The sequence below is a fragment of the Microtus oregoni genome, unplaced genomic scaffold, assembly GCF_018167655.1.
Source record: "Microtus oregoni isolate MIOR12 unplaced genomic scaffold, Mior012 000009F_ref0000495, whole genome shotgun sequence".
NCBI classification, from domain to species: Eukaryota; Metazoa; Chordata; class Mammalia; order Rodentia; family Cricetidae; genus Microtus; species Microtus oregoni.
Genome location: NW_024543068.1, coordinates 27,025,380 through 27,040,884, shown reverse-complemented (window position 1 = coordinate 27,040,884; position 15,505 = coordinate 27,025,380). Strand labels below are relative to the sequence as shown.

General features: G+C 44.9%; 2 protein-coding genes across 5 annotated transcripts in view; both read right to left on the bottom strand.

Annotated features, from left to right (window-relative positions):
* The window catches only part of Sos2 (SOS Ras/Rho guanine nucleotide exchange factor 2), a 101,630-nt gene extending 97,410 nt beyond the window's left edge, over window positions 1-4,220 (bottom strand). For all 4 annotated transcript variants that reach the window (XM_041658369.1, XM_041658371.1, XM_041658370.1 and 1 more), the window contains exon 1: window positions 3,834-4,220. In XM_041658369.1, the coding sequence (XP_041514303.1) occupies window positions 3,834-3,920 (87 nt within the window). In that variant the 5' untranslated portion in view covers window positions 3,921-4,220. The remainder of the gene's footprint in view (window positions 1-3,833) is intronic.
* A 5,695-nt stretch (window positions 4,221-9,915) lies between these two features.
* The window catches only part of L2hgdh (L-2-hydroxyglutarate dehydrogenase), a 28,821-nt gene continuing 23,231 nt past the window's right edge, over window positions 9,916-15,505 (bottom strand). Inside the window, exon 10 of the mRNA XM_041658380.1 lies at window positions 9,916-12,126. Within this exon, the coding sequence (XP_041514314.1) occupies window positions 11,931-12,126 (196 nt within the window). The 3' untranslated portion in view covers window positions 9,916-11,930. The remainder of the gene's footprint in view (window positions 12,127-15,505) is intronic.

Here is a 15,505-nt window from a genome sequence, read left to right as displayed (position 1 = left end):
GCCATGGAGGTCTGAGGACACCTTGCAGGAGGAGTTGGTTCTCTCCTTCCACCAATGTTGCTTTTTTTAAGTCAGCATTTTTATATTTTCGTATCATTCTTTCAAGTGACTACATCACAAAATTGCTGTCACCCTTGCACAAGGGTCATGCTAACGTCTGTACTCCAGTTGGTTTTACTTTTCTCATTTAGAAAAAGTATGTATATGTGTGTGTAAGTGGGGATGTGCACATGAGTGCAGGTGCCTGTAGAGGCCAGAAGAGGCTATCAGATCTCCTGGAGCAGGAGTCACAGGTCCACATGAGTCAAGTCCTCTACAAGAGCAGTGAGCACTCTTAACTGCTGAGCCATGTCCCTAACTACTGCCACCGCCTCCACCACCGCCTCCACCATCACCACTTCTTCCTCCCCCTTCTTTTTTACTGTTTGTTTGTTGTTTGAAATAGTGTCTCACTATGTAGCTCTTGTTGGCCTGAAACTTGCTCTGTAGAGCAGGCTGGCCTCGAACTCACAGAGATCCACCTGCCTCTGACTCCCGAGTGCTAGGTGTGTGCCACCACTCCCAGTGTTTGTTTTTACATCTTAAAAGTAACTTTCATTAAATTCACTAATTTTATGCATTGTTCCAATTTTAGTGTAAGCGCTGCAGAAATGAACAAGCCTTTCATTTCAAGTTGACACCGATAATTTTGCTAAATATGCACAAAAATGTGCACACTCAGTATTCATTTCTTTAAATTACTTAAAACTTGAAAATAAGCAAAACAAAAACAATGCTAGACACTTTTCAGAGTGGTACTTAAATTTTTATTACTATCTACTAACTAGCTTATTTAGCAAGTCTATCAGATGAATTTATAGAATTCTGGCTAGTCAAAATGCAAATAATTTCTATCTAATGGAAAGGATAGCCAAAGCTTACTCTTTTATGTTCTTAACTAGAGTATTAACTAATTTTATATCTAACCCAATGGTTTTAATATTCCTTCAGTGAATATCCTATAAATACCCAAATGGTCATAGGAATGGCTTTGACATCTTACTAGACCTTTCATTAAATAAAAACACTGACGGCTGGGGATATATGGGTAAAGTGCCAACCCAACCATGCTGGAAGCCCTGAAATCTGTCCCAGTCGTGGAGCAGGAGGATCAGAAGTTCAAGGTCACCCTCCATTACTGGCAATTTTGAGGGCAACATGGGCTATGTGCACCCCTCTCTCAAAAATAAGTTTAAATTACTGACACATGTTCATCTACATTGTGAATTAAAGTCATGATTTCACCTTTCTGAAATGATTTGGTGACTTCACCAAAATGTACAAGTAGACTAATCTGACTGAGCCAGCCCCCCCCCCACACACAGAGAGAGAGAGAGAGAGAGAGAGAGAGAGAGAGACTCCTTACAGAAAAATGATCAAAAGTTCTCATTTATATAACCCCAAACCTTCAAAACAGAATTTTGGGTCTAGATATTATATACCTTTAGAGAACAACTTTACTTCTAAAACTTCACCTTTGAGCTGGGTGTTGTGGACCCCTTTAATCCCAGCACTGGGGGTGTAGGGGGCAGAGATGGGTGGATCCGGGTTCAAGGTCAGCCTGGTCTACGGTGTGAGTTCTAGGACAGCCAGGGCTGCACAAAGAAACTCTGTCTCCAAAAACCAAAGTAAATAATAACAATAATAAATTCATTTTGTAGTCTTAGAATCTGGCATAGTATCAAATACTTCAAGTTGTGTTCAACGGATGTTAAATGACCACATAAAGTTAGAATACTTTAAACAATATAAAATATGAATCTGTATCAACAAAATTTTTCTAAAAATTAAATGTTTTCAATGGGTGTGTACTTCAATCCCATAATGCTAGCTTAGCAAATCACTATTAACTTTTCTTAACATTCACCAGAGAAAACCAAATTCTCATAGATGTTTTCTTTCCATTACTATGAAGTAATACATTGCCTACAGAGTACCTGGGAAACCAACAGGACACATAACTGCACAGTAGTGGGACCAAAGCAGAAGACTAGGGCTGGGTGTTACTTCTGGTTTGGTTTCTGACCTAATCTGAAATTTTAAATTTGTGTTTGTGCATCAAGGATTATATAGAGTCTAAGCAACCTTTTGCTGTCAAAAGTACTAATGGGTATATTCTTGCATCGCATGCCGACACGGGTCTAGTGATAAAAGCATCTGCCATTCTATGAGGCAGAAGGGCTAATGACTAGCTAGGTATTTCCCCCTTTGCTTTTATTTCAAGACAGAGTTCATTATCACTACCTAACATGCTTTCCATTTCCACCTAGTTCTTTAAATTGACAAGACTTGGTGTGCACCCCCAAGGAAACCAATAAACGCCTCCTCTTGAGAATTATGTCAATGGAAAATTCAAAATTCTGAAAGTACAAGGTAATGTTTTTACCATTAAAGTGTCTTTCCGTTCCTAGAAATGCATGATGAGTTATTGTTCAAGTGTGGTTGCTGTTGTTGCTGCTGCTGGTGGTGTGTGTGTGTGCTTGAAAGAGAGAGAGAGAGAGAGAGAGAGAGAGAGAGAGAGAGAACAACTTTTGGAATCAACTTTTGGGCATGAACTCAGGTAATCTGGCTTGCGAAAAGAGTATTTTTACTCCCTGAGCCATCTTACAGGCTCCCTCAAGTGTGGAGTTTTAACTAATTAGAATTTATTATTACTTTAAAGTGTGTGTGTGCGAGAGAGAGACAGAGAGACACAGAGAGATGGGAATCCTGCATGAAAGCCAGGACAACTTTTTGGAGCCAGTTCTACCCTACCACCTTTATGTGGGTTCCAAGAATGAAAGCTCAAAGCCACCAAGCTTGTTTTGTTGGACATCACCCTTTCCTTGCTCAGCCTCCGGCTGGCCTAGAATGTTAGCTTGTTTTATTTTTTATTTTAATTCTTGATGATTTTGCAGAAAAGGCAAATGTCTCAGGAGCTGCCCTTGTTCAGGAGGCAAGACTGCTAACCCTGAGCCCATGTGTCTGACTTACAAAGAGACCTTAACGACAGCAACAGAAAACACTGTGTAATCTAACTTCAGAAAAGACCCGACACCAACTAGTACAAGGAATGCATCCTAGCAATGCAACCAAACTTCAAAAGATTGATTTGCCTGAGCTGCCCCCGACTGTCCCTTAAAGGTGACTACAAGTTCTCAAAGCTGTGAAGAAAGTGACCAAATTTTGTGAGGCAGTCCCTGTATTCAGGTAAGACTTCTGCAGTAAGTGGACAGGCGCTTTAGATTCACCTCAAGAGCTGGAAAACGAATACTATGACTCACTGACACTTCACACATGTGAAACACACATCCATATTACCAAAAAGAAAAAAGAAAAGCACTACCTCACAAGCGAACGGGCAACCTTGGCAAGCAAACCTCCCGAGGCGAACACCCTCCCTCCCCGCCACTGCAAAGAACTTAATTAAAAGAAGTTCCTCGGTGCGAAACTGCATTTGTTTTTGAAACTAAAAAACCAGCGGGACTTTGTCTTGCCCGAATCCAGCCTGAGGACAACAAATTGGTCAACGGCGGAAGTTGCCTGACGAAATGCCTGCAACATGAAATCCAGTTTTATGATCATAACAAAACCTTCCTTCCGGGACCAGGCCAAAAATTGAAAAGAAAAGTTGAGCAAACGTCCTTTGGGATGCAACAGGCAATTCTGAGCACCCGGCGCCCGGCTAGAGAAAGCTCGGCCCGGGGACCCGGTGCGGGCGAGCCGTGCTCCCCGTTACAAGTTCTGCGGGCGAGCGGCCGGCCCACCCAGCCCGCCTGCCCGCGCGCGCCACCTCCCTCGGCCCCAGCACTGACCTTCCGCAGGGCCGGGACCAGCAGTCCCCGCCATTTCGGGCTGTTTTCTTCGCTGAAGAACTCGTAGGGCTGCGGCGCCTGCTGCATGGCCCCGGCCGCAGCGCCTCCGCATCGGAGGCCGGCGCGGTGGCCTGACAGGCAGGGCGCGGGCCGCCTCGCCTCGCCTCGCCGCGCCCGGGCCGCCGCCTCCCGCCCGGGCCGCCGCTCCGGCCGAGCGCTCGGGGGCGGCGCCGGCGGGCGGGCGGGCGGGCGTTCACCGAGGCTTGGCGGCCCCGCAGCCCCGAGGAAGCGCCCCGCTGTCCCCGCGGCTGGCCGGACGGCTCCTCCTCCTTTGTCTGGCTGCGCAGCCCGGAGCCCCGGCGGCCTCGCCCCCGCCCCGACTCCCGCTACGGCCGCGGCGGGCGGACAGCGGCGGCCCGCAGTGTCCTCATCGCCTCCCCCCGCCCTCCGCGCAGCCGACGCCGCCCGGCCGGGCCCGCCCGAGTCACCTCCACAGGGCCCTCGGGGCCGAGCGGGCGCGCGTGTCCGGCGTGCACGGCGCTAGCCGTCGCCGAGACCCGGGGTCCCAGCAGCCGCGGCCCGGCCCCACGGCCCGGCGCTCGCACTCCCGAGTCTAGGGAGAAGGCCGGCACGGAGCATGCGCGCCGCGGAGCGGGCCGAGGCGCCGGGTGCGGGGCCCGGGGGCCGGGAGGGTAGCCGGTCTCTCCTGGGAATGTGCGCCGCCGGGCGGGGTGGGGGCTGTTCCAGACACACTCCGCGACCTGAGTCCTGCCAGACTAGCCTGATTCGGTGCAGCTCTGGGGCAGCCGTGACTGCAGCACTGGGAGGCGGTACACGGATGTGGGGAGAGAAGGACATTTGTCTGCTGGGATATTTAATTTTTGCTCTACATGGCTCCTCTATATACTTGGGAGACGGTAGCTGTTTCATAAAATCACGTTGTGGGGTCCTGGAGGGCGTTTTAGCGCGCGGTTTCAGGGCCAGTTCGAGGCATTTCACCTAAGTGTATCAAAAAGGGTAGCTTCATAAAACTTCCAAACCTAGTCCTTTTCTTAACCAGGTCCTTCAAATCTTTTCCACTTCAGGTTCTATGGAACCCAGATCCTGCGATACAGCCATACTAATTAGCGCCCTAAAAGAGTCTCTGACCCTAAGCCTTTCTAAGTCGAAGAGGCATGAACTCAGGAAACTTTTTCCTTAGCCCAAATTTCATCCCACCAAAGTTGCTGAACAAATTGCTCCCAAGAGGCAAACAGTCAAGCAAGCACCCAGCCACCAGCAGCGAGGAAGGGAACGGAAGAACGGACTGTAAAGATAGCTTATGCCATAATCTCAGTTCCAGAATCCGTAGCTGAGCAGTGTTCTCCCAAACACACACCATTTTGTCTACACAAAGAAAGGTAGATTTTTTTTTTTAATTTAAGTATCCACTGTGTCAAAAATGCCCTCTGGGCTATCGAGGTAAAGGCACGGGCTGCCCAAGGCTGACTGACACCCAAGTTCCATTCTTGGAACCCACTCCTCAACATCTCAAATGTGGCATGCTCCCCTCCCCGCCCCCACCTCATGCGCGCACACGCACGCACAATAATAATAAAAATTTTAAAGGTCTTCTAATAAATGGCCATGTCCACATTCCCATGTACTAAATACACTCTGTTTTATAGAGCGTCCTTAATTTTCCCTACAGTTCCCAGACCCCAGCTATGAAACACGAGGCTGTCAAATTATCAGACTGCGATTATATTTTCTCATAGGAAAGTCTTTGGTAGGAAGTTTTATTCTTGGCAAAGGATATTGGAAGGTTCCTCTGGGCCAAATCTGACCTGGAGATGCTTTTTTTTTTTTTTTTGCCAAACCAGTATTAAAATTTTTAAACTGCTATTACCATTTTCAACAGCTTACTTTTTAAAAGTGTATCTCCAGCGTCTTTCCACAAAGATCTGGCAACGCCGTGGCCTACTGCATCTGTGCGAAGAAGCAGCCAACAGGCGGCAGAGAGACTGTCCTCTTTCCCCAAGTGTGCCACCCATTTCCAGTTGGCTAGCCTCCCTCTCTGGCACTCTTCCCCCTTTTATGTAACCTGCCGAGTCTCCGCAGGCATCTGCCCTGTGATCTCTGGGCTTGGCAAACAGAAATGTGATCCACGTGATGTGGAGGATCCAAGAATGACACCGGGAAAGTTTCTCAACTAGATAAGTGGCCATTTAAAAGCAAACAACAACAAAAACGGGTGAATCCCTATCTCACACTCTACACAGCCAAAAAAGAATCGCAATATGTCAAAGATTCACATGTACAAAAAGGGGTTATGACCTAAAAGCAAATAAAGAAAAAAAAACTTTTATATGACACAAAAATCTAGAGTGATGGATCTATTTCTTAATGCCTAGAAAAAAATCCCACAAGCCCAACTATAAGACAATAATAATAAACTAGGAAAAAAAAACACAATCATAGCAATTCACTTTCTGAGTTGATTTCCCTAATCTATAGATGTGATCCTATGAACTAGTAGGATTAAGCCCCAAGGGAAAAAAAATGATGGAAAAAATAAACCAACCAAAACAATGGAAAAGCTATCTCACAGAAAAAGGAAATGCGTATTTCTTAAACACCAATACTAAATTTCATTCATATTGGGAGAAATACAAACTTATACTGTCGCCATTGTCCTCCTGTTAGCTCAGACAGCTTAGTGATAATGATGGCGAAGACGTGAGGAAACAGGAGCTCACTGTTTCCCATCAAGGACAAGCTACGTGACACCTATCAAAGTTCCAAAGGTACACAACTATTGACCTAGCAAATTCCAGAAATATGTCCCAGAGACATACTTGCTTGTATGTGAAATCACTCAGGGGCAAGGTTATCCATGCAGTGTTATTATAGTCACACACACACCATTTTACAGAATACTAGGAATATGGTATTGTAATAAATGATAGCAAGTCAAATAATGTTATATATTTTAAAGATTTATTTTTATTGTACTATGAGTATTTTTTTCTTCGAATATGTATGTGTACCACATGCTAGCCTGGTGCCCACCGAGGTCAAGAGGACTTTGAATTTCTCGGAAATGGAGTTAAGGATGGTTGTGAGCCACTATCTGGGTGCTGGGATCCAAACCAGAGTCCTCTGCAAGAGCAGTAAGCACTCTTATTTGTTTGCTTTATGGAGACAGGGTTTCTCTACACAGCCCTGGCTGTCCAGGAACTCGTCTTTTGTCTATTGGCAGAGGCTGCTCATTGGTTCCCAGCTGTCCAAACCCTAAATAATCACTCAGAAACTATATTATTTGCAGTACTGTTTGGCCAAGAGCTTAAGCATATTGCTAGCTAGCTCTTATATCCTAAACTAATCCATTAATCTGTGCATCACCACGACGTCACGGGCTACCAGCCAAGTTTTTTTTTTTTTTTTTTTTTTTTTTTTTGGTTTTTCGAGACAGGGTTTCGCTGTGGCTTTGGAGCCTGTCCTGGAACTAGCTCTGTAGACCAGGCTGGTCTCGAACTCACAGAGATCCGCCTGCCTCTGCCTCCCGAGTGCTGGGATTAAAGGCGTGCGCCACCACCGCCCGGCTTTACCAGCCAAGTTTTGGTGGGCTCTGGCGGAGGCATCTGTCTCCTGTAGCAGCTATATGGCATCTCCCTGACTCTGTCTACTCTCTCTCTACATCTCTCTTTGGATTTCCTGCCTGGCTTTACTCTGTTAAGCCATTGGCCAAAAGCAGTTTTATTCATTAACCATGTGGTTGCTGGGAATTGAACTCGGGACCTCTGGAGAGTAGTCGGGGCTCTTAACCTTTGAGCCATCTCTCCAGCACCACAAAAAGTACCTTCATGTGACTTTGATGTGAGAGCCTGTTTATAGTAGAAGGTAACACTCACCAAAGAGAATAAGACCTTTTGCAGACTTGAAGGCAGGAAGGAGAGCCTGTTGGTATCAGCATTGTTTTTCCTTTCAGACATTTGGGTCTTTGTTTCCATTCTTTACCCTTTCAGTGGGTACAAACCATTTGAAAACATTCCTAGGCATCTTTTTTCTTTCCCTTTCACCTTCTATATTAGAAAAACTAAAGGAGTTTAATGAGATGGCTCCCTGCGTGAAAGAGCTCGCCAAGCCTGACACTATGTGAAAACGGAAGGAACAACCCGACCCCACAGAGGTCTACAACCACCATGTGCACGGCATGGCATAAGAACTTACACATGCATACACAGTAAAAAAAATTAAAAATCCAATAACTGATTTCACAATTGCTCCTCCAAAATGTTTACATACAGATAATACATATACTCAGAAAGATGAGGAAACATCTGACCAGAGAAGGACCCCAGAGGCCAAAGTCAGCCTTCAAACGTGCACACACCGTACCACCTGGTTTACACATGCAGGACAAGCTCAGACACCATACCACGGGGATCACACATGCAGGACGAGCTCACACACCATACTACGGGGATCACACATGCAGGACGAGCTCACACACTGTACGACCTGGTCCACACGTGAAGGACGAGCTCACGGTCGCAGTCATTAGGGTTGGACAGCCTCCACTGAAGGCCCGACAGACTTCCACATGCCAGGGTTGGGCAAAATAAACCACTGTCTTTTGAAGAAAGTTCTAAGAGTTGAGGTTATCCCATAGGCTAGTGGGCAGATCTCCAGAAGGCCTCAGGAAAAGTGGAACTATGCCAGCAGCGATGGCACCACTCCAACAATGCAAAACCAAGAGGATCAAGGGAAGGACTCTGATCCACACATAAATGTGTGGATAAAAGAGCTAAGTTACATAACACGAAACACTAAAAATATACATGAGAGCTCCCCGCAAACTAAGCACCCTGAAGCTAAAATATAAGATGCTTCACTTATACAAATTTCTATATCTTATTCACAAATACAGAAGCACTTTTGTTACAGTCTTGAGGCAGGACTCCAACTACACAGCCCAGGCTAGCCTTGAACTTGTGACCCTCCTCCCTCAGCCTCCTGAGCACTATCACAGGCATGCGCTATTGGACCTAGCTTCAGGAGGGGTTTTAAGGGTTTATCTACAGTTACGACCGTTTACCTAGTATAGGGTTGTTGTGTGATAGCATTTCTCCTGGGGAGATGCAACACATACGTCTTCTCACTCCAGACAGGGAACCCACCACAGACCAAAGTTCAGAGTCTACCAAGTCCAACCTGGTGAACCAATTAGTTTTATTGGGGTCACTTACAGAAATATGAGTGAGGAGTTGCTTACAAGCACAGAATTGACTAAAAGACAGCTATATCACTGAGGTTTACCCCAGCAGGGGTGGCAGCATTGGGAACCTGGATCATACTCCACAGCCTGAACACAGCTTGACAGATTGAAGTCTCTTTCAAGTAACTCAGTTGGTCTTAACAGTAACTCTTCCAGGCAGCTGGGCTCACCTGAGAGTCTTTGTTGCTGCTCAGCTTTCTTCCATTGGAGATGGACTGCTTTTATTGTTTAGGGTGGCAGGGTGGGGCTGAGCAAATCTGATCAGTTTCAGGGACTTCCTTAAGCCATTTTGAGTTGTTTGTTTACCTTGTTGCATAAGCAATTGTATAAGCAACTTCCCTGTAGGATGGAATGTTACAATCTTTGGAAGAAAGTGTTATGTAACAACCATATCCAGTTCAGTTCAATAAACTTTTTTCTTTTCTTTTTTCTTTTTTTCTTTCTTTTTTTTTTTTTTGAGGAGACAGTATTTCTGTGTAGCCTTGGCTGTCTGGAACTTGCTCTGTAGACCAGGCTAACCTCAGATTCACAGAGATCTGTTTGCCTTTGCCTCCCTAGTGCTGGGATTAAAGGCCACCACTGCTTGGCAACTAACTTCTTAAAGTAGCTTTTAAATTTACTTATTTGTTTATTATGTGCATTGGTGTATTGCCTGTATATGTCTGTGGACCCACATGCATGAGTTACAGACAGTTGTGAGCCACCATGTGGGTGCTGGGTATTGAACCAGGGTCCTCTGGAAGAGCAGTCAGTGCCTTCAACCACTAAGCCATCACGCCAGCTCCTCAGTAAATGTTTTAATATAAAACATGATCATAACAGCAAAGATCATTAAAATATTTTAATACTAATATACATCTAATATACATTCTTTTCTTAGAAAGACACAAAATTCTTATACATCAGTATTTAACAAAAAAATCCTATTGACATAAATATCAAATATTTTACAAACAGAATAACTGACATATTTCACCAAAATTGTCTCTGTTATTTTGGAGCATAAATGCATACCCAGATGGAATAAGGATGCTTCAATCATGACAGTTATTTTTGTAACTTTAGTTGTGCACAGCTTAGCATGTGTGCACAAGCTCTCACAGCTGATGGAGAAGAGAACCACGGCACACTTCTCTCACCACATCTAAAAGGAAAATCATCTTCACGTAATGTTATACCCTTGGAAGTCTTAGAACAGAGAAGCACTCCATGCGGGGCATTTCTTGTAGGAAACCTATTGTTATGGAGAACCATTAGGGTTTGTTGCCTCCATAAATGATTTCTAAATGTTTCAATATGCCCATCCCATGTCTTGCATAACTGCCTCATCTACCTACCTGGGATGTGCTGCCTCTTGAACTGAAGATCATAGTAAGTATCCTTTCAGATTAATGGATGAGATAGCTTAATGAATGTAACCATCAAGGGCCAGAGTGGGGAGGAAATAAAAAAGGAAAGGCTTTCCTATCAATACACGCAGCCTTCTCAGGCCCCCGTCACAGCGTTGGCGAGGAAGATTAAAGATGAACCCTGAGAGAATACATGTGAGAGATGGAATGAAGCCTCTCACCTAAGGGCCGGCTCCGATTCCACGGCCAAGTTGCCAGTTTTTCACTTACATTTCTATTTTCCAATGTTCTGAACTGTAAGACACACATGCACACGCACAATACAGTACAGTATGGCACTACACACACACACACACACACAGGAGTATTCAGTACAGCGCTTGGCACCAACTTACATGTTCATGAAGTACATATGAAGAATATAAGGCACTTTTGCGGCTTACAAAAGTGAATGCCTCCAAGTTAGATATTAACCAAAAATGGAGAAATGTCCTCGCAAAGTTTATAGGAATTCTGAAAACCCACGTAGGTATGAACCATCAGTAATCCTGGCCAACATCCTGGGACCCTCAGTGTGACCAAAGGACAGAAGTGTGGAATAAATAACTGGTTAAAATTACACAGTGCTACACTCAGTGTCAGGAGTTAAAATGCTCTTATAAAACACGGTCCTTTCAGGGACTTGCGCTTCTCGGCCACAGGGAACTGTAGCATAGGCCACAAGCACACAGGCACACTGCTCTGCAGACCAAGTGATGCCACACCAGACATTAGAGACTTACAGAGAGACTGAGGGGTGGGTTTGTTTATGCTACTTAGAAACATAAAATTTCATGTATTCTTTTTTTTTTTTTTTTTGGTTTTTCGAGACAGGGTTTCTCTGTGGTTTTGGAGCCTGTCCTGGAACTAGCTCTTGTAGACCAGGCTGGTCTCGAACTCACAGAGATCCGCCTGCCTCTGCCTCCCGAGTGCTGGGATTAAAGGCGTGCGCCACCACCGCCCGGCTTCATGTATTCTTTTTTAAAATAATTTTAAAATCAAGCATTTTCAGTTTCCAGATTTAAAAAACTCACTAAATAATATAAGCTTTCCAGACTCTTCAGATTAAAAGAATGTCACACCCTACAATACACTTCGACATATTTTTTCCAGGAAAAAAATTAATTATAAAGCCAAACACTGATTATGGAATAGTCCAGGTTTTGTGCCCCCTTCCCAAGTCCTTCCTAAATCACGTAGGGTTGGGTAAATCCCTAACAAACTTGAGGCTTCAGAACAGGTACAGACGCTCTTTGCTTCTTTGTTCTTAAGAATATGGACCTGAATTTTTAAAAATTAGATTTCCTATATCCTGTTAATAAGTCGATGGCTATTTTAGCCTAAAAAGTGTAGTTTTAAAATAATCTTCTTAATTTAATTCAAAAACACAACTGCAGCTCCTTGCTGCTCGTGTAGGGATCAGGATGCAAACACAGCTCCTTCCGCCGTTCATAACTTAAATCTTTGCTGCGCTTCCTCTGCAATCATCCTCGAGATAGCCAGGGAAGAGGTGGCGGCGGGAGAAGGCGCGTTTCTCACGTGAAGAACACGATCTCCAATCTCCCCGGCTCCTCCATCAAACACGAAGTCATCTACCAGATTTCCATTTCTGTCCAAGGCCTGGGCCCGAACTCCAGCCGGGCCTCTGCAGAAGCAAAAAACCAAGTGTTAATCATCTGAGCCAAAGAGACAGGGCTGTCTACAGGTTTCCAGAATATCCTTAAGGCGATAAAATCTTTATTCACACGAATGGCTGGATGCTCACAACTGTCTGCAACTCCTGTCAGGGAATCCAAACCCCTCACACAGACACACATGCAGGCAAAACACCAGAACACATAAGATACAAGTAAATAAATATTTTTTAGAAAGACTTTCAAATAAATATCCAAATAATTGTATTACTTATAAATATCTGCTCTTTCCTAAAGCAGCAGGTAAATTCACATTCAATCAGAATAGATTTTTAAATTTAAAAGTAGATTTATTCTAGAAATCAATCAGTGGCAATCATAGAAATGTATCAGCAGCACAGACCTTTCATAAAGCGGCAGAAGCAGGAGCTGATTCCTTCCAGCTGCATATTCCATCTAGTCTACTATTCCTTTGTATTTTGTCTTGATAAAATATTATTAAAACTTATAAAGAAATATAATAGAGTCCAATCTGGATTTTTAAACATTTCTTAATAGTTTAACCTTCAATACTCAGAAAACCTTCAATTAATTAAAAAGAAATGGCAAGTACAAAAATGAATTAATTCAGCAACATGTTAATATTATAGTGAGTCTGCTCATCAGGTTCTGCTTTTTGTCTGTCTTGTTTTGTTTGAGACAGGTCTTATTATGTAGCCCTAGCCATAGGCCGGCTACTCTTCCTGAATTCCGTGTGTGGCCAAGGATAACCTTGAACCTCCTTGAACTCACTGTTAGACATTTCACTTGTATTGGGGTAGCTTCATTTAAGATGAGGTGAAGAGACGGACCCCGCTGGCAGAGGCCTGGGACAGCTAATTGTTCCCACCCCAAGCTGGCAGAAGAGGGATCCTGACCACAGGCCCCAGGGCACACTTCTTCCTCAAGACCAATGTTTACCTGCTCGGTTTGCTCAGTGTACATCCTTGCCCACACCCCTGTGCCCTCATTTCCTCCATCCACTGGGGTCAGTCATGCCCCTCCTCAGCTTTCTGGACACACTGAAGCTTGTTCCCATCCCAGCTCACTAGACGGTCATGCACCTGGAGTCATCTGTGCCTGCAGATCCTCCTCAAACTCCTTCCCAACCTGGAAGTTAGCGATGTAGTTCTGAAAAGTGCCCTGTGTATGGTTGCCTTCCTGCATGATCTCTTTGTCTGGCTTTGGTAAACTGGCAGTTTCCTAGAGCGCCACGTTGACTCGGAGCCCATACAGGTATTCTCTGAAATTCTCATTGCCCAGCATCTTCCAGCACCCACTCAAGTCCACAGGCATCTTGGGGACTAACTAGGGATGGTCATGGTCAGTCAGAGAGCAGGAACACTCTCGACCTTGAACTTGCTGATCCTAGTCTCTACCACCTGAGTGCTAGGAATACAGGCATGTACCACGCCCAGTTTATCCCCAGCCAAGATTCTGTTTTGTAACAGAGGAGGTTTTTTAGACTTAGATTTCTGATGTTTTATAAAACAGTCAAAATTTACAGATGAAGTTTGAATTAAATACATTTAGAATCCAAATCATCTCCTCTGACAGCATTCACTTTCAAAGCAAAGTGAGAAAAAAAAAATCAAGACACAAGAAGCCAGGCAATCATGAGCAGTTTTTATTGATTCTCAGCTCAGAAAAGAACCTGAGGCCACAAGAGCAACAAGGATAACACTGTCCTCTAGAACTCAGCCTGCTGGACAAGGACAAAGCCAACGTTAGCCACCATCTACCAAGCGCTTATCACATGCTGGGGATCATCTCATCTATCCTTCCAACCACGCTGAGAGGCTGCTCACGTACGTACGTCACCTCAAAGAACATGAAGACATCAAGTACCTCCCCCGAAGAATTCAGTTATACTGCTCACAAGAGTGAGAAACTGTATGATAAAGGTAGATGATTGGCCCTAGAGAATCAAGACTTGGGGTCGGGAGAATTTCCAGGGGAGCATCTGCTACAACACTTGGAGCCCGAAAAGAATGGCACCCACTGAGCACACAGATGCATGTCAGTGTGGGTCCCTATCTCCCTCGACAGCAGCACTCCTTGAGTTTCTTAGCAAACTGGTTAAAGTGGCCTTGGGTTCTGTCCTGTGTCTTCAGGAGCCAGTCAGTCACTGGTGTTCGCAGTTCCGTGTAAAGTTACTCTCCTCCGTAAACTAGCGTGAAATGCCTAAGCCACCAAACTCTTCAGGAGCCAGTCAGACACTGGCGTTCGCAGCTCCGAGTAGCATGAAATGCCTAAGCCACCAAACTCTTCAGGCCTCATTTCAGCACCTTAGGAAACCCTAGGCTCTCGCCTGCAGGGCTCGGAGCCTTTCCTCTCAGAAGACTTCAGCTTCAGGGAAGTAGTACAACTTGAAACCTTAGGCAAGATAAGCCAAAGTGCCTTGAGGGCAGACGGTGTCTGGTCTAACACCTACCTCACCTCCAAGGCTAGGTCTGTGTGTTGCAGATTGCAGGCATCCATTCAATAAGGCTACACACTTATTTTTAAACCTCTAGTTCTTTTAACAATTTTGTTTGCTTGTTTGCTTTTTGAGACAGGGTTTCTTTGTAGCTTTGGAGCCTGTCCTCTGGGAACTAGCTCTGTAGATCAGGCTGGCCTCGGACTCACAGAGATCCATCCACCTGCCTCTGCTTCCAGACTGCTGGAATTAAAGGCGTGCACCACCACCACCACCTGGCTTTTAATGATGTTTTTAAGAACTAAAAGAATGATTTAGCAAACTAATAACTATGAATTCAATTATATTTAATATAGTGCTTGCTATTCATAGCTAAGTATAATGGCAAGGTACCTGCTAGATACTACAATATGTCCAGAAACAGTATCAGCTGAATCCATACTTTCGTTCTTAGATCCGAGATCTCCTGTACTGCATTACTGTCACATGGCAGACATACTGTGGCTGGGGAAAAGCTATGAAAAGTTGTAACTGACATCTTGGGCTAGTCCTACATAGGATAACTCATCATGGGATCTACTGCCAATCTAAATCTGTAATACCGCGTGAACACATGTAACCTGGGTGTGCTGCTATGAAGAAGGTAAACAATTCCAATCCAATTTCCAGACATGAAGGGGCAGCTATTTTCCTTACTAATTTTGGACAAAATTGGATTATGAAACTATGGTTTTTATCTGTGCTCAACTTTCCTCACCCCAGCAGGCGCAAGGGATGGACCCCTGTGCTTGGTGTGGACAGAAAGCACCCTACAGCTCCACTCATAGGGCGGCCCTCTATGCTGGAACATTTGAGATCTGCTCCAATGACTCTCGCCTGGTTATGAGTCTCAGCAGGACCTTAGCTGGGGGATCCTGTGGGCCCGAGTGTGG